General features: G+C 45.6%; 1 protein-coding gene across 1 annotated transcript in view; it reads right to left on the reverse strand.

Moving 5' to 3' along the window:
- TESK2 (testis associated actin remodelling kinase 2) overlaps window positions 1-20211 on the reverse strand; it is a 566234-nt gene that overhangs the window by 195727 nt on the left and 350296 nt on the right. Inside the window, exon 6 of the mRNA XM_085602833.1 lies at window positions 3721-3867. Within this exon, the coding sequence (XP_085458959.1) occupies window positions 3721-3867 (147 nt within the window). The remainder of the gene's footprint in view (window positions 1-3720; window positions 3868-20211) is intronic.

The following is a 20211-nucleotide window of genomic DNA, read 5'->3' on the forward strand; positions in this document are numbered from 1 at the left end:
CACGGCTTTGAGGGTGTCCAGCTCAGTTTTCATGCGCCCCATCTCCTCATCCGTGTGAGTGCCGAAGAGGGAGTTGCCAGAGAACGGGAGGTTTAAAATCCGTTGCTGTGCGTCTGGCTTGAGCCCTGTCAGTCGCAACCAGGACGACCTTCTGGCGCAGACGCCGTGTGTGTAAGAGTGGGCTGAGATTAGCGCACCATCCGCCGCTGTGCTAATCGACTGATTAGCCACCAGAGCCCCTTCAGTAACAATCTCCTCAAAGTCCTTTTGGTCCTCCTTGGGGAGCTTGGACTTGAAACGCTCCATCGAGTCCCAGAGAGCCCTGTCGTACCTGCCCAGAAGCGCCGCCGCGCTGGAGATTTTGAGGGCCGCCGCCGCAGAAGAGCAGGCCCTGCGTCCCCATGAGTCCTGGGTTCTGCTCTCCTTATCTGGAGGGACGGAAGAGGAGGCTGACGCCGTCTGACCCTTTCTTGCAGCTGCCACTATGACAGAGTCCGCAGGCGGGTCTATCTTCACAAAGACTGGGTCAGAGGTAGCTGGCTTGTATTTTTTCAGGATACGAGCCGGAACGGCTTTGACGGTCGCCGGGGTGAGAAAGGTGTCCATGACTGGTTCCATGATTCCTGGGACCAAAGGCAGCAGCGGACGAGAGGCAGACTTTTGGTGAAGTGTTTCAAAAATCACCGACGTGGTGACTTGGGGGACTGACATCTCAATCCCCAGCTTCTGTGCTCCCCGCTGCAACACCTCCTGGTAGGTGTTGATGTCGTCTATGGGCGAGACCCTGGACACTGGGCTGCCCGAGAGCGTGGGTGAATAGTACTTGATGGATGACCTGGAGGACGAGGAAGATGATGGAGTCCTTCTCCTCTTCCGGCGATGATCACGAGCCCGTGACCCAGGTGAACGCTCCTCCCGTCTGGGGGAGCGCGATCTGCATCGCCTGTCGTCCGGCGATCTGACGCGCTGGCCTGGGGGGACTAGCTCTGTCCACAGCCGCCACCAGCCGTTGCAGCGGAGAATCATGCACTGGACTGATGTATTCCCGCATCCTCCTTGTAGGCCCCGAGTCCTGCCAATGATGTGCTGGCAGCAGCCATCTGGGCGACAGATTAATTGTCTGAGTCTGAGGAGAAGACCTACGGGGTTGAACTGCAGGTTCCCGTGGAGTTGCCGGTCGTGGAGAGGCCCCTGAGTGGGAGGAGGAATGGCGAGACGCCAACTGTCACCAGGACCACCGACCTGTCCGAGGCCTGTCTCGACGTCGAGCGCGGTCTTGACGTCGATCCGTGGTGTCGTCTCCTTTCTCGCCGGGACTCTCTCGACGTCGAACGACGCCTCGATGTGGACCGGCGGCCATGTTCAGTGGGCGAAGCATGCCGCCTCGACGTCGAACGGCGATGTGAAGCCGACGACGGAGGCCCTCTCTCCCTCGACGCCGAACGCCGCGGGGACGCCGGCGGAGATGCTGCCACTCTCGACGTCGACACGGATGCCAACCTCGACGCCGAACGCCGCTTGGAGGACGACGGCGGAGGATCCTGTTGTCTCGACGTCGAACGCCGATGGAGCCTCGACGACGGAGGGGATGGTGCCCTCGACGACGGAGGGGTGACACTCCTCGACGCCGGTCGTCGCCTGGTTGACGACGGCGGAGGGTCCCTGCTCCTCGACGCCAAACGCCGCTGGGTTGGCGACGGCGGAGGCTCTCTGCTCCTCGACGCCGATCGTCGCCTGGTTGACAACGGCGGAGGTTCCCTGCTCCTCGACGCCGATCGTCGCCGGGTTGACGACGGCGGAGGGGTGGTGTCTCGACGCCGAACGTCGCCGGGTTGACGACGGCGGAGAGGCTCTGGATCTCGACGGCGATCGTCGCTGAGTTGACGATGGCGGTCTGGACTTCGACGTCGACGACGTACCTGCTCTCGACGGCGAGCCCGCTGTCGAAAGCCTCTTTTTCGAAACACGACCTACCGGAACATCTTTTCTCAGCGCCGAGCCCGACGCTGAGGCGGAAGGACGAGAGGACTTGCTTCTAGATGAATCTCTATGCCTCTTGGAGCCCTTCCTCACCGGAGATCGGCCTCTGGATGGTTGTGCCAGGCCATAAACGCGAATTCGCTCTGTCCTTCAAAGTTCTTTTGGACAGGCTCTGGCAGTGAGTACATGTCTTGAAATCATGATCCTCCGGTAGACACAGGATACAGACCCTATGAGAGTCAGTCCTGGCCTTCTTCTTGCCACAGGCAGGGCAAGGATCGAAAAGAGAAGGCATTTTAAGATGGAAAAAATGCCCAAAAATGCCTAAAAAAGGCAGTCTCTTACTGACTTAGATGTAAAACGTCGAAGTAAGGGAAAAAAACAGTTGAAAAACAGACAAAATTTTCTGACAAACTCAGAAAAAAGTGGAGCTCTGTTGCCAGGATCCTTCCAGAAGGAGCCGGAAAGAACAACTGACCTAACTGCCACCCCTGAGGCATGATGGGAAGGTGGGGGTCAGGTGTGCCTTAAAGGCACGGTGTCAGTTTTTTCCTATGCAGCTATGAGTTAGCTTTTCAGTCTTTTTAGACTGGGTATTTGCAATGCAGCCTGGGAGCTTCCTATGCTTTCAGTGTTTTCTAAGAATTTCTGCTGTTTTCTAAGCATTAAAACAGTTTCCAAACAAGTTATAATGTTGTTTCTCATGTTTATAATGCTATTTTCTTATGTGTAGTGGAAATTACTTACAGCATGGTTCAGGGGCTGCAATTGCTTGTGTATACATATAGGTATATATGTATGGATATATATATGTGGGGCACATATAATATACTGTTTCCGGGATCCCGCACATGGGCGGGAATATTCTAATGCTTATGACTATTGATGAGGATCCCCTGGAAGAGAACCTTATTTTTAATATAAAAACCTGTGTGGTGCCCATCTGTAGTGTTGTCACTTGGTTACTGTATGTGTTCACAAATGCTTAACCTATAACGCTCTGAGATAAGCCTTGTCTGCTCGCGCCAAGCTACCTAGAGGGTGAGCAGGGGTTATTTTAGGAGTGTAACCCCTTACCCTGACTAGAAGAAAGGTTCCCTGCTTGTCACAAGTCCCTACCTGTGCCAACCAAAGAACCCGGATTCTAACAGTTAGGATCCTGCGTTTTGAATATTTTAACTATATTTCCATTGCATTTGTATGAATTTATGTTAAGAGTATTTTGACCATATTTCTATTACATATTTATGATCATGAAAAGCGGTTTTATTTTAATCTGTGGGATTAATACAATCAACTTGAATTGCTTAAGGCCACAAGGTTAGTCTAAAACACAGACTAAGCTCCCACAAAAATCGTTTTTGCAGTACACGAACAGCCAGCCTTAGAAATAAAGAATCAACGTGCCCAATCTTGCACACAATCTACAAAAAAGCCATCACAGTTTCCACAAAACTCCTAGGAGTGGAATAAAACGCCTGCACAAATAAAATAACTAAGGTTTATTGAAGCTCACTTAGTCAGCCTGAGATTTCAATAAAACACTTGTGAAGACCACGGGGCCATTACAAGAAACAAAGGCAGAAGAAGCTCTAAGCTTTGTGGAAGCCCATATTGCCAACCCAAGGTAAAAAAGTTCAAACGAAGCACACACAGCAAGCCAAAGACCCAAAAGAAACCATGGAGCCAACTTCGCAATACCAACATACACCAGAAAGCCATCCCTCTTCTCAATGGTACCTTGGAAGTCAGGTCTCGATGGAAGATGCCTTTGGAGTGCAGGTAGGTGAGTCCCAGAGCGATGTCATAGGCCAGGTTCACCCGAACTGTCCATGGCAATTGCTGATCACTATCCAATAGTTGCTCCAGGTTTCCACCATTGATGTACTGAAATGAAAAAAATATTGTTAATTCAAAAAGACACACAATTAATTGCAGATCTAAGTTAAACCAGAAACTTAAAAAAACTGTGGTAGCAGCACTTGGTGCATATTCTTACATGTAGTGAGACAGAACCGGCTTTTCTGATGCCTAGATATCCGTTATACAAACATTTTCATTTAGTCATTTGTTTATGCAAACAAAATGAACATGCTTTTAGTTGTCCATTACAAAAGGTATGTACACTAATATAAAATTACATTAATTGACAAACTGCAGGTGACAATGTGTTCTAAAATAACGTAGGACCTTTATAGAATGTGCAGATGACCACTCTACAGAACAGGGAGGCGGTGAGGAATCGGTCACCAAAATGAGCTATCAAAGGTAAGTAGCGTGTTCGGATACATACGTGAAACAATTCCTTCTAACCGCAGGTTACTTCTCATGAGAAGAGAACCAGGCACTGCCTCCCGCAAAAATGGAAGGTCTGAGGACGAGAGTCAAAACAAACTTTCTGCAGGACCGAGGCATAAAATTGCCCCTATGCAGATCTGAGTGCCAAGAAAGTATGCTTGGTAAATGTGTGCAGAGACGCCAACTGTACAGATATCCAAGAGCGAGAGCTCCTTTCCAATGCTGCTGTGGTGCCTTAGCCTGGGTGGAACGGGCCCATAGGCCTTTGGGAGGCTTCTTTTGTGGCTAGAGAATATCACATTTTTCATGCATGGGATTTTCCACCTCAAAAGGGTCTTTTTCTGTGCTGCCCAAGTTTTCTGGGAGCTGGCAAACTTCATGAAAAGCTCATCACCAAAACTTTCATTCATGTATTTAATGGAGAAGTTTAAAGCCCACTTGAGATTAAGCCAATGAACCTCCCTTCTTTCAAGGGGTGTGTGTGGAGGAGAGCAATACCAAAAACAATGCCTCTTTAGGGCGAAAGGTGGCCCAGATCCTCAGCACCAATTTGACAAGAAAAAAAGAAGGTGCATGGAAGTTGTACTGACCTTGCCTGCAGATCACTTAAATGGCGCACTGAAGTTAAAGCCGTAAGAACAGGCATTGGCAAAGCCAATAGGTTTTGCCTAAGAGAGAACTACTGGCCTTGCCAATGTCTTTTAGCCATGTTGCACAGCAGTGTAGAGTAGCCTGGCATGGCTTTGAGTGGGGTAGTGTGAAGTAGCATAGAGCGCAGTGGGGTAGAGTTTAGGAAAAGAGTAGAGCGATGTTGAGTGGCACTGAGTGGAGTGACCGGATGTGCAGTGCTGTGCTGTAGAGTGGCATGGAGTGCAGTAGTGTAGACTGGTGCAGAGTAGAGCTGCATACAGTGCAGTGGTACAGAGTAGTGTGGCGTAGAGTGCAATGGTGCAGAGTAGTGTGCAGTGGTGAAGAAGTGAACAGTGATACAGAGTACAGTGCAGTGGTGCAGAGGGCAGTGGCATAGGGTTCAGAGGCAGAGTGGTGTAGAGTGGCAGAGTGGAATGATGCAGAATAGAGTGCAGTTGCGCAGGATACAGAGGCAGTTTAAAGTGTCGTAGAGTGCAGTGGCATAGAGTAGAGTGATGCATCGCAGATTGCAGTGGCAAGAAGTGCAATAGAGTATAGTGGAACAGAGTAGAGTGCAGTGGCGCAGAGAACAATGCAGTGGGGTAGACTGTAGTGGGGTAGAGGTCAATGGCAGAGTGCAGGGTAGGGGGTGGAAGGGTAATTAAGCAACATAAAATGGGGATGGGTTGGATTGAATAGAATGTAACCCTGGGGATAGTACTACGCTTCGCTCACGGAGCATGCGTAGTTTGAACTACTACGCACTACGCAAAATGCACGTAGCACAGTGCACAAACTGTGCTACAAACACGTAGCGTAGCAGCAATAACAATACCCACAAATGCTTTGATAAAGCAATTTTACATGCTAAAAAGCATATAACCAATTCACAAAAGTGAACTGTAAATGAAAATATTTGGCAGAGAGGTGATTATTTTGGGGTCCCCCCTAACCTAGGGGACGACCAAGCAGATGCCTGGAACACAAAGGGCATATCATGCTGGTGAACGATTCAGTGGTGGTTCCTTCCTCCAAGGACCACCCCAAGCACAGTTATGGGCAAAAATACAATCCCAACCAAAGGCCCTGCAAAGCATTATGGGACGAGATTAGCAGTGGGCATTGAATATTAATGTGTCCAATATCAAAATAATTCTACAAAGATCTGCAGTTCAACTAGTCGTTACTAGATGTCCCTCACGAGTCAAATGCAAAAGCATTGAAACCCTTTCATGAAGCTTTTGCATTTGACTCGTAAGGGACATTAGTAACGACTAGTTGAACTGCAGATCTTTGTAGAATTATTTTGATATTGGACACTACAATATTCACTGCCCACTGCTAATCTCGTCCCATAATGCTTTGCAGGGCTTTTGGTTGGGATTGTATTTTTGATAATAACTGCGCTTGGGTGGTCCTAAGAGGATGGGACCACCACCGAATCGTTCAAGATGTGCTTTTTGTTTTCAAGGCATCTGCTTGGTTCTCCCCCTAGGTTAGGGAGGATCCCAAAATCATCACCTCTCACTGCTTGCTAATTTATCATTTTCACTTTTGTGAAATTACTATATGCATTTTAGCATATAAAGACAGAAATACTTATTTGATCATAACTTGCACTGTGCAAGAAGCGGTTTGCAATTATTGTTCAGAGCAGACAAGCACACAGTGCTATCAGCTACGCACTACGCAGTTTGAGGAGTAGCTGAGCGTAGTTCAACGTGTACTTCACGTAGCTACGTGTAGTGCTACTACACATACTATGCCCAGGGTTAATAGAATGTACATGGACGAGGATATTGACGATGGACTAAACACAAGCACTCATATGGATTACTTGAACAAAGAAAAAAGCAGCTCCATAAACCGGGGAAGTGGATGGACACGAATGTACAAAATTATAATTAAGCCAGCATAAATTAGTAAAATGAATCATTTGAAAGCTCATGAAATTGCAGATGCCTTCCAATGACAAACCTCTGGCAAAATCCTCCTCTATTTGTCAGTAAATTTCCCAGGACATCAATCTGCTTTTTTGTGAGCAAAATATTTAGCTAAAAAGCACGAAAAAGTTCAATTGTGATCTTTGCATGCCTTTTTCATCCAACATTTTAAAAACAAACGTTTTTAAATCTCATGCAATTTGAAAACAAATTCATGAAATTTCACTCATTTCTAATCATAGACAAAGCAAACCTCCCCCACCCCAATACAAGTAGCTCCCACATGAGCCAAACTAGGGCTCACAACCCTCCTCTAGCTGTAGGTAGTCCTTCATGAGAAGCTCCCCTGCAGGTTGGACATTCTCATGTAACACCAGGATACCCTCAGACAGCCCAATCCCAGGCAGCTCAATCTAGCGATCTGTCTCCCGAGGTCCTACATTTTGGTTACGTAACTGTACATGCCTACGTATTAGGACACTGGAATTTACTCCCCTGGTGGTGGCAGCTGCGTCAAGGGCACATCTAATGGAAGTGTTGGAGCTTGTCTACCATTCCGACACAATCTCCTTATCCGGCTGCCGATAGTGCTCAGGGAGATGCAGTATGAGCCCGCCCCCCCCCCCCCCCCCATTTCACCCGTTGGACAATGTCATACCTCGCCAACAGCCGTATAGAATTTGTGATGCACCAATGAGTCTCAGATTGAGAGGCAATGTACCACCAGGGAGTCCAGCAGGAGCTGGCATCTAATGTAGTGGGTGGGTCAAAGGCTTATTTTTTATCAACCCTTGGGAGTGACCACTCTGGTCTTCACTGTGTCCTTAAACACATCTTGCGTAGGCTTAAGCATGTCCTTAAGTATTGCCAGGAACTGGGTGGCACACAGTGTAGGAGAATGTTTCCACCAAGAAGTCCTCTTCAGGTATGGAGTGCAGATCCAGCTTGTGGAAGGTGGCTGATCTATTAATAACCTCACAATATGAGATGGTGTCATCAGGAGGAGAGGGTACAGATCAGGGTCGATGGGCCCTGGAGGGACAACCCCATAATCAACCCAGGAGTTATTCTGGTGTTCTTAGTCATACGGGACATCATAGGGATCTACGGGAGGAGGGCTTCCCTTCCCATATGATTCATGGGTAGACCCCTGTGCCTGTAGCTAAGAGGGACCATGTGATGGTGGAGAAGGAGGTGGCAATGCTGGTAGTGAAGGGGGAGGGAGAGGAGGAAGAGATGGAGGAGCAGCTTTGGGGCAGTGGACTGGTGCCCCTAGCGTATCTCTTTTTGTGTTTTGGAGGTGGTGGAGGCTTCAACACCAGCTGTTCCTCAAAGGTGAGCTGCCTTTTGCGAGAGAGAGTCTGCTGCATTTGTGGCAGAGGTATGAATCTTACCCGTGTGACCGTGAATAAACAAACTTCGCTGCCGAGAGTCCAGCTCCTCCTGAAGGGGCTACAAGATGGGGAGCTCCTGGCTGTCAAAGTCTGCTGTGGAAGGGCGACTGGACGCAGAGGTTTGTTTTGGCTTCGGAGTAGTTTGACATCGATATGTGTTTTGGCTCAGAGGAGTCCTCTGGACCTGGCTTTGATCCACCAAAGGGCACAGAGGAAGCTGTCTGCATTGAAGCAGGCTAGAACGTATGCAGCTGGCTCAGTTCCAGAGTCCGAGACTACTGTGAAATCTTAAGTCAGGACCGGCCGTGGCTGGGAAGCAGTGGTGTCCCGGAAGGCTGTCTCTCCGAATGCAGGCTCGAAGCCTACCCCCAAGAGGCTGTGAGCGCCTTGGTGTAATGTGGAACTCACTGTGGTTCCGACAGAGTTGAGAACCCAACAGAGTACCGTTTTGCGTGACCACCCACAAGCACTATGGGCCTTGTAATTAGTAAGAAAGTGATGTATAGAGTATACAAAAACTGAGTATCCTGGTGTCGGCCTCAGTCACAGGTTATGGATGGGGTCGAATATAGTGAATAGAATAAAGTTGAAGGACTGGCAAATTCTGAAGAGACAAAGATTATGAAATCCTTGCTGCCTCCGTCACATTTTGGGAATTTGGACAGGGTCCTGTTTTTTTTGTTGTTTTTTTTTTTACTGCATTTCAGTCCATTTTCTCTCTTAGGGTTTTGCTTACAAGTCATTGTATTGTGTTCTGCCTCAGATAACGTTCTAAGACTGGAAGTGTGTACTATTTGCCAGTCAGAGCAAAGTTAGGGGAAAAACGATTATTTGGAACAGTGAAAGGCTCTGCCTACAAGCAGCCAGTCAATGCAAGGAGTAATCTTACCAGGGGAACCAAAGGGTAAGCCCCTTTTGGTACCCAATAAGTTATTAGCGGTCACAGGCTGCAATAACACATAGTGGCAGCCACTACCCAAAACTACGCTGGTGGGACAGATCAAGAGGACAACTCCACTTCATGCTTCGGATCATTGTCTGAAAGTCAGTGTGCTTCAGTAAAGGATCATTTGGCAACACCCAAACCGTGGCCACTTTAGCAAGCCAAATTTGAGCCTATGAAGACTCGGAGAGGCATCTGCCTAATGTTAAGTCCACGTACCACAGAGGCATCGATGTGCACTTGATGCTGAATATAATTCATGTGAAAGAAGGAAATCATACACAAGACATTGGCAGATCGCATACAATAAGGATGGAATGAGATTTGTATTGCAAACAAAGGAGCATGGAGAAACAGACATTTACCTAACAGCATTTTACCATGTGCCTTAAATATGGAAGCAGTGTTTGCCTCGTTCATTGATTAGGAACCAATTCCGCTTACTTAATGAAAGGCCAGGTAAAGAAGCCTGGTATAGTAAATTAGTAGAGAGGAACTGGGATGTTTACTAGAAAACAGTCCCCTCCCTTTCTGGCCAGAAGACACACCTTATGTAGATGAAAGGATTAAACTGAACATAAAAGATGGGCAGTTTCTATGTGATGACCTGCTGCTTCGGAAATCGGGTAAATCCACTGAATAGCAACTAGGGTGTCATACAGCAATATGCAGGTGGTGATCGGTACTCCCCATATTTAATTATCCTAATGCACCCATTAATGGGAAAAGGAGCAGTGTTCAGAGGTACTGAAGTGGGCTGCCCAGACTTCTTCCAAGGTGTGCAACTGAACAGTGAACACGCATACCTGTCTCCTTAGCTGGTTTCCAGGTCTTGACACCAGGGCACAAATAATCTGTAAGCAGAGCTACGAAATGTAAAGCCTTACTGTGCTTCAATGCACAGATTTCTAGAACAGTAACAGTCTATGTAAAGCTGAAGAACTCGACTGATCAGCTGGCACTACAGAGAGTAATAGACCAAGGAATCCATATTGCCAATATCCCTAAATAAGGTTAATGAAATGGCTAAGACATGAGGGATGAACAAGCAAAAGAATTAGTGACATAGCTCACGGTCATCGGAAGAGTAAAGCTGCGACCCGTGATGGACAACTAGAGGCATAGGTTTGTTTTCCAGGGAACTAAGATCATGTGAGTAAGCAAAATAGTTATGAAGGAATACGCAATACTCCTGGAGGTTAGCAGCTCTACATCGATTATTATGTAGTAAAGGGAAGTTTCATGTCCTGAATCAGAGGGCAATGCAATGGGGAAAGGGGAATTAAAGTACGATAATATATGGAGATATGTCAAGAGACATTGAAATAGCCTGCATTAAAAACCTATACCATCATGGATTAAAGCAGAGTTCGGAATAGTGGCAAGGTCAAAGCACGCTACATATGTATGGCTTGCGAGACTAAGATGTGTAGGCAGCCAGGGTGTATTGAGCACTGCATGCACCAATCCACATAGGAGTGCAATGTAATCAACATTTTAAGGAGCAGAAAGAAGAGATCTAGAAGGACTTCAACACCACTAAAAGATCAATTATTATTCCCCCTCATTACCTTGCAACACACCTAAGTGGAGACACAGATATTCCCAGGTCATCAATATTTCTGACTCTTCAATAGCTACACCATACAAAAATGATGCTACACAACTTTTTTTTTTTATTTAAATAGAATTTTATTGATTGTCATACGAAAGCCATGCAAAACAAATACAATAAACATAAAACATTCACTTTGGTATCGCATAATGTTACAGGGCAGCTCATGTTGGATGTACTAGTTGATACAATTTTTTTGTTTCATTTCTAGGCTGCCATCCACCCTCTGTTCTCGTAAAAGATCACATGAAGCACAGATAGTGACAGTGAAGAAGGGGCCAGAGCGGAGTGAGAAGAAGCCTGCTCGTCTTTGTCTAAAGTGAATTCCATCACCAGCAAAGCTCAGAGTGCCTCTCCCACTTAAAGGATCTTCCAGAGTTCCTCAGGACGGGTTAGTCCCTCCCACTGTTGAAGATGGACATCCTTGAATATATTGCTAATTATTTTCCTATATTTCATCTTTCCCAGGGCACAATTGGTGAGAAAACCTGGACATTCAGTTACACAAGGCGAAAACCAAGACCTGCAGCATCCACCAGACCACAATGCAGCAAAGAGACAACAACTACAGAGGTGGCTGAAGATGCCCTTTAGGGTACCGACAGCAGTGTTTAGTAGTAGTTAGAGATTGGCGCACATAAATAATCTGCAAAGGACTCAACAGTTAAATAACAAGACCATCAGATTCCACTACAACTGCAGCCACATATGCAAGACCAAAATCATTAGTAAATAATAAAAGACAGAAAGGCATCAGATCATCAAGGCATTCTTTCTGAACCAGACTGTTCAAGCAATACCCCTGTGGCACTTGTAACCAATTGTAGCTGGTAAATTTACAAGGGAGAGTGGTGGGGGCACACACCCATGCATTCAGACACGCACAAACACCCATTCACAACAGACACTAACAAATTCACATACATTCATACACATCCATGCACCAAACAAAAAATACACTAATATTACCTTCACTGTAGAGAGGGAAGCCTCGGAACCGCCAGGAGGGTTAGGACTGCTGCCTTCCCTCATTGGCTGACCAAGGGAAGGCAGCAGTCCTTCGCTCGTCACAGAGTGGGATGGTGTCAGTGAGACTGCTGACCCTAGCCTACTCTGTGACGAGGCGTCACGGATTGACATTTGGTCCTGAGCATTTTAGGGCTCAACACTGAAGCGCCCAGGTCTGATGCAATCAGTGATGCGCCCCCTCGTCCCGAGTAGTAGCGCCGCAAAGCATTTTTGCCACAGGGTTGTGGAATCCTCAGAACGGCAAAGTTCATCTCATGCAGCCATGAACATGCGCATTTAGCACATGTCTAGCTCCTGGCTGCCTGACCTAAACAAGAAGAGTCTGTTAGGCTGACCTTTGTTTAGCCTGATAGACTTGATTTTTGCTGGGAAAAAGGTAGGGTCATGGTCCCCAAGCCCATATGGACGGGGTGCGGCTGCTTGGATCAATGCCAGTTTGCTGGAATCCCAGACTCCTACCGGACTTACCTGAAAAGTGGAGCCAAACATATCAAGGGATGAAAAACAACAAGATAATCTCATACTCAAGCAAACCCAGATGTCCCTCAATGCCAATTTTCATCATCTTCTATGTCTGGGGCATCAAATTAAAAGCTGTGACCACCAACCTGGCAAGCAAGATCACAAAATGCCATTGCACAACCTGCAGCAGCTATATTAGAATCCTCAATATTAAGAAATGCAAAAAGAAGAAAATGGATGTCAAGTCTTCTCCTGTTAGGCACCCAGTCTTTGAAACTCAATCCTGGCACAGACCTAGCAAGCTCTCGTTCACCCTCACTTTTGAACTGCGCTCTACACCCACAACTTCAACGAGCATCTCAACCAGATCAGATTAGACTTACTGCACTTCTCAGACACTTTAGGAACAGCAACCCCACGACCAGAAGTAAGCTGTTCTTGCTTCAGCCTTTCTTGTCTCAGTCCTCTGCATGTGGTTCACACTTTATAGGTAATCATATGTTCAGGCACAGAATGCGCAACATTTAATTTTATGGTTAATGACATATCTGTGTCACAAAGGGATCGATCTCTTTCTCCTACAACTGTAAAGGCAATGGTGAAGAATGGATGCTCATAAAGGACGATAAGTGACGCAGGAGGGAACTTCCATGTTGCCAGAATTAGAGGAATTCAAGCACAGGAAAGCACAGTAGATTTTAGTGACAATTCTACTCAGAACAGGCTTTATTACCAAGGACCAACAATGGGAGCTGGTACACCAGATCTAGAAAATCGAACAACCTAGAAGTAAAGCACTAACTTGGAAATTAAAATTTGGCAAACACGTTGCGCAAACATAGTATTTCCCACTCATGCAATGGTCAAAGGGATTTTAGGAGAGCACATAAGACTTGTATTAAAGGTTAACATACACTAGGCCATGGTTGAAGTAACTTTATAAATAACTTCCTAAGAGCCTTCGGTGTGCACAGTGTCGCTTCTAGTTTGAGCAAAGATGCTAAAGGAGAGGACATTTTATAAAAAAGTTTATTTTGAAGTCAAATTAAGCAGGTCACAATAACATCTTCTAGAGGACTGGCCCAGACAAACACTGCCTTAGTAGTCGATTCTCAGAGATGGCACCTGAGGATAGTTTCCCTCCCTCCGATAACCACACAAACTACCTCAGCGATCCAGCACAGAGCAAATGCCGCCAGACCAATATAAACGTTGTGCAACCTCAACCCTCACATCTGCCGCTGCTGTCTGTAGGCTCTTTGTCTGTGCTGGGTTTGTCCCTCCGTTGACAAACACCATTAGATAACACAACCCACAATAAACTAATGAAAGAAAGCTTTGTAATGGCCCTTTACTGTATGTATAACAGTCGTACAAGCAGGCAGCGTGGAACAAGAGGTCACAGAAGAAAAACCTGCACACACTGTAAAACAGCAAAGTCACAGACACATCTAAGCAAGAACCAGACCAACCACAGACACATACTTTACAATAAAAAGGGGAGAGTAACCCTTCTATGACAAAAGGAACAGGGTTATAGTGTCGACAAACAAAAATGATTTCCCTCGTGCTTATTTCCATATGAAATCAATATTCAACAAGTAAAACACTCCTTCCGTAAATACAGTTCTAATGTCTAAATCAAATATAAATTCACTTTGTCTTGTTATAGTTAAAAAATGATGCTGTTTATTTGAACTTAATTGAGACCTCATATCACACTTTAAAAAGAATGTTTCCACAATAGTAACAAGATTTTTCCCATACATCTCATTACATATTGATATTATACACAAAATCTTTGTCATAATTCCTCTCATTCGTATTGTACATAAAATCATTTAACAAAATTCCTGTTGACGCGCTGTTTCGGTGAGCTTAAGTATGGGTCACACTACCTTCATCAGGACAGAACGTTAAGAACAGTAAATTGGTGTGTTTTGCTAGTAGGCCCTTCTTGTAATGCTTTTTTAGGTCTCGGGACCATCCGGTCGGCAGACCGGAAGTCCGGAGATTTAATGTCTTTGAGAAGAGGGGCTTGCACCCGCCCCTCTTCTCTCCTGTTCTCCATTGGCTGGCCTCTTAAATGCTGGCCAGCCACTGGAGAAGAGGTCCAGTCACTCCGTTGAAGCCCCGTCCTTTTCGGATTGGGGGGCGTGTTTTTTCGTTGCTTTTCGCAGGGCGTGTTTTTCTCTCCTCCAGCCAATGGCAAGAGGAGAGAAAAAGAAACACGCCCCCGAATCCGAAACAGAGGGTGCGTTTCTCCGAGGCAGTTCTTCTCTGCCTCGGAGAAAGGCGGTGGTGTCCCGGCGTTGCTCCCTCACCTGATCTCCTTGTTCAAGAGGCCTGTGGCTTCTCTACCGAGGCATGTAGAGTCTCCAATCGCCGGAACAACCCCAGTCGCTGCAGAACCCGTATTTTTCCCGCCGAGGCTGCGAGAGTAGATATTTTTCTTTCCTCAGAAAGTGGCCCCGGAGGAAGAGTCCTTTATACTCTGCTTTGGCGCCACGTGTCTTTTCTATCTGTATAGTTGTGGTTTTGACTTCAGTGAAGTTCGTGCAGAGGGTTAATATGCCTGCTGCAAAGAACGAGTGCCAAATAGATTACAGAGCGCGTATGATGTAAATCCTTTGTTACTTGCAATTCATAACTTAAAGTACCACGTCAGGAGATGTTCTCCAGTGACTGATTTGACCGCCCCCCCTTACCCCTAGGAAAGGCGGCCAAGAGCAGCCATTTCCGTGGCTGCGGGCTGCCTTGGAGGGGGGTGGGGGGGGGTGGACAGCTCCTGGGGTGCAGAGGGCAGCGGCACCTCTCCCCTGGCCAGGGCAGCGGTCGGCGATCTGGGGGCGAGAGGTAGCTCACATCGGGCCGGAGTATCTTGGTTCAGCAACCCTCCCCCTCCTCTGGGGTTACGGCCCCTCCCCTTGTTGTCTAGCTGGCTCGGGGGCCTCGGCCGTGGGGGCCAGATGTTGAGTGCGCGGGTGGAGGGGGCAGTGAGCGTCGCGTGGTGCCCCACTCTGCTGCTTTTTCCTACGGCGGGCCGTATCAAGCCCCTGGCCAGATGGGTCATGTTGTGGATAGGGGGGGGGGGGGCGGGGGCAACGACTACCATGAGGGTTCCCAACAACTCTTTGGGTGGGGGCGGGAGCATGGTCGGGACGCTCCTCCCTACGCTTATCAGCACTATGGAGTGCCGGTTTCAGGGCCCCTGCCCGCGGGGACTTGATGCGTGTTGCGGGCGCCCCGTTGCTCCACTTTCGTTTCTGGTTAATCCAGCGGAGCCGGTAGCAGGGTTCCGGCCAGCATGGGCCGGATGTTGTGTGCTGGGGGGGGGGGCGGAGGACTGCGAGTGCCGCGAGGCCCTCCGCCACGGCTCCCTCCCTTTCTACTGGCTGTGGCCTAGGGGACGCAGTTTTAGGGAGTGATGGCATGGACTCTAGAGCCTGTACTCACTCCACTGGGAGTATGAAACTCACACATGTCCTGCGTGCCCCGTGGCCTCTCTCAATAGGTGTATGATGGAATATCTCTGTCGGAAATGTTGTTTGACATCATAGCGTGCCCGAATTATCGTTTACTAAGGTATTGTTCTCTTCAGTGTAGATTTTCTCATATTATTCCCAATGGGGTGATATGTGGGTAAGCTATAGTGAGTACACGCTATTTTGGTGGCTATAGTTGGGACGCGATATTTATGTCGGATAATATCCCGACAAGGGTATTCAGGCTTCATACCCTCCCACCTTCATTGACCAGATGCCCCTGCTCCTTACTGGGGTAGCCTCCGCGCTTTGTAGCAGCATGGCGCTGGTGTGCACTACTCCAGGGTCGTTCCCATCCCCAGCCCCCGGGCATTACAAGACGGACGTGAACGCCTGGCAGATCTTGATATGATGCTCACCCACGCTGCTATGCAGCGGTCGCTTAGCAACCCCAGGCTTTACTAGTTGCATTACTGATAACGCTGTCTATCGACGCTCACATCTTATCCAATTTTATAGGTACCGTTGGCAAGTCAGCCAGGCTACTCAACATGTAATATGAAGCAAGAGTGACATTCCTGTGCCTAAGGTACATGGCAAAGCGCCCTCCTCACTCGATGGAGCATTATAGAACACAAAACCTGAGACTGGGATCTCACTAAAGCCAACATATTTGTGCGCACATGATTGATTCCGCTTTTAAAGAGGCATCCTTTTGTTAATTGCAATTGATAACTTGAGGTCCTAATATTCAACAGTGTGCTACAAACGTTCATCTACAACTGCATACACACCGCAATGCATTCATTATTAGAACATTGATTAATGTTGCACAATTACACAAAGTGTCTGTACGCTGTGAATTAATTAGTGTTGTAATTTTCGGCTTTTAAAGTGATTGACATTTGTGTTCTATCAAAAGGACCGCATCAGAATTTCTTGGCACAGGCATGTTTACTAGCAGTTATTTGCTACAGCACCATATGCTTGTCTCGTTTGTGTTCCCACAACCGCTTTTACCTTGCGAAGTTGGGGCAGAGGGTTAATGTGCCTGCTGCAAAGAACGTGGGCCAAGTAGATTACAGAGTGCGTGTGACGTAAGTGGATCAGCAGGTGGCTGTTTGCAGGAGAGGCATTGCAATGCAATGGTCTCGGCATTGGTAAAGTTAGAGCTATTGGCATTGCTCATGACATTATTTTTGTTTGTTTTTGTTTTTAAAACATTTAAAGAAACGGCATTGTCATGAGCAATGCCAATAGCTCTAACTTTAACAATGCCGAGACCGTTGCATTGTAAATGCTTGTTTTATATTGGCCCTGGCCGGATTCTCTATTCTGCATATCCATATACTCAAAGAAATGTTTATTTCTGTACTGGACAGAAAACTCTTGACACAATGTTTCGATCTCTTTGAACACTTTGAATGCATGGAGTCGGGTTCTCAATCTCTTGCTCCCATTAGTTAGGGGAATATCGGTTACCATACGGACGTCATCTAGCGACCTGACCGGTTAGAGTGTCGACCTCGAAGCTGGGGAACAGAGTTCTAGACTCGGCAACGACGCTCAACATCCTGTGATTCTGGGCAAATCACTTAATCTCCCCGTGCCTAACAAAAAATAATATTGTGTTCACCTGTAACTAAACTGGTGCTAAAGTAAAGCGCACTGATACCAGATATCGTCAGGTCTAGTTTGCGCTATATATAAAAAACGTATTTTAAAAAAATGCCATTTAAAGTGTAGTATGATTTATTTAAATTATATTTACATAAACCGCATTATTTTTTAACTATAACGAGAGTGAATTTATATTCGATTTAGACATTAAAACTTTAGTTAAAAAAAAGGAGTGTTTTACTTGTTGAATATTGATTTAATGTGGATATAAGTACAAGAAGGAAATAATTTTTGTTTGTAAACATACCTTACCAACAGCAACTCTCACCAAAAATCACCAATATCTATAAACAATCGACACTTGCAGAGCACTCAAGAGTAATTAACATTCATGTACACACACGAAAACACTCACGGGCACACACTAGCACACATACAGAATGAAAGATGAAAATCTCTCCCTTCCAATGTCTTGGTACCTGCAGATACCCTTTCTTCACCTGGTCCGGTTTTTTTCATTAGTATCACTTGGACCTGCTGATTGATGGGTGTAATCTTTAAGCATGGCCGCAACATATCTGTGGTGCACAAAGCAACATAGATTAATTCAGATGAACTAGCATGTCTAGCAGCAATTAACTGAGAGGGCATTCTTCTCAGATCCCAAAATTACTACATATGGCTGCTAACGGTAATCAGGAAAATGTAGGCAACATGACTACAAAAAAAAATTGACATCCATTATACAGAGAGTGTGTTGCTGGAAATGGGAGATTAGAAGTGCAGGTACTCTCCAACTAAAAGTATTACGTCTGTCTTGAGAAGTGCAGGTACTCTGTATAGGACAGTACCGGCCTATTTAGGGCACTGAGTGCACACATACATGAAATCAACAAGCAATGGCATAGCTAATAGGTCTCGCTTTTGGGACCTTATAAGTATTTAGTTATGCAACTATTGCATGGCTAAACACTTATAACGTCCCAAAGGCGAGACCTATTGGCTATGCCAATGCTTGTTTCAATGGCATTCCTCCCTATTTTTGTTTATGTGGAGGTTTTCCTGTTTACATGTTTGTTTGGATAATGTGTATGCTTTTACTGTTTCCATGAGGGCACTTTTTTTTTTTAAATTTCCCTTTTAACTCTCCATGGGAGTTTTGGGGAATTTTCTTGTAATTCTTTATGGTATGGCCTGCCAGCTGCACACCGCTACGAGGCCATGCGCTTGTGCTCGTTTGGGAGCCATTCCAAGCACAGTTTACAATACACTGAAAGTGATTTGGACCTTCAGAAGTTGAACTTCAGTACTGAGACACTTCTTTTGAAAAAGCCATGCGCTTTATAAGTGCAGTATTATTATGTCTTGATTTAACTTTCAAAAATTGCCATCATCTTGGAACAGTAATTGAAAAATAGAAAGTATAACAAAAAAAATGCAACCACTGTAACGATTTCTTATACTTTGTCAAAAAACATATATATATATATATATATATATATATATATATATATATATATACACATACACACACACACACACACACACACACACACACACTCTCTCATGCATGGACGGCCATCTTGGAATGCTACTGACCACATAGCAAGCATTGGCAAAGCCAATAAGTCTGTGCTTGTAAACTATTGGTGTTGCCATTGCTTGGTTTTATTTGGCCTACTATGCGACTTACTTGAATTTTCAATAAAATAAACAGAGGTTGTGGACCTCATTAGTTTAGGTGAAGTCACTTTTGTTTTAAAAGCACATTTCCTTTGGAAGGTGTCGATTATTTTTCAATTCCAATGACTAACAAAAAAACATATCTGATAGCTTTAGGCAACATCATTGTGTAAAAAAAATGTTTTTTAAAAAACATACTTTTTGGGGGCAAAGCTTCAAGGCACAATTTAGGCTTCAAAGGTTACTCTAAGACATAGTTAACTTGATGTACTTTATCATCTGTGTTTTGAATGAAAACCCACGTCAGAAGCAGTTATCACAAAACATTAAAAAACTAAAATTAGTCAACGTACTGGCATTCAAATATTTTTAACGCAGCAGTGACCTCCGATTGTAACCCCTGCAATTTTTCCCATAAATGAAAATGATGCAATACTTTTGCTGGTCTTCTCAACAAAGAAGGTATAGTCTCCTTTATACTTTCCTACAGAGCTCTTACAGTTGCTATATTTACCACAGTTTCGGAAATAAACTGAGAAATACTGTGGGGCGAATTACAATGTCAAACAAGTCCCAAAAAAAGGCATTGCTTCAATCACAGCATGGCAAACCGTGGTAAGGCACGCTATGATTTTTGTATTGAAGTAAAGTGCAAGATGTCATCTCGAAAACTAGAGAAACATGCACTGTTAGAAAATAAATCTCCATAAAGCATGCCTCAAATGTTTTGTGCGGGTATTTTTTCATAGATAAAACCGTGTAAACAAGGACTTTACAATAAGCTTATTTTGTACAATTACCACCTATGTTTAAGATAAATTGACAAGGTGTTTTAGCATCTTAGTACTGAAATAGTAAGGGGCACCTAGCAGTGAAACATTATTAATTTGCGGTGTCTACCATCAAAACATGATTTCAATACAGTCAGGCCATGATCGAGATAGTATAGTATGACCAAAGAAAACTATTACAATAGCCCTTCTCCCCCTCCCCAAAAAACACCCCCACCCCTCCCCACAGAGAGACAGATCTAGAAGAAAACAAAGAAAACATAATCCAGCGACAAACGACCAGAACTGTAAACCCTGATTAAGGCCATAAACATACTGAATATTTTTGCTGAAATCAA

Source organism: Triturus cristatus, chromosome 4_2, assembly GCF_964204655.1.
Source record: "Triturus cristatus chromosome 4_2, aTriCri1.1, whole genome shotgun sequence".
In the NCBI taxonomy this organism is placed as follows: domain Eukaryota; kingdom Metazoa; phylum Chordata; class Amphibia; order Caudata; family Salamandridae; genus Triturus; species Triturus cristatus.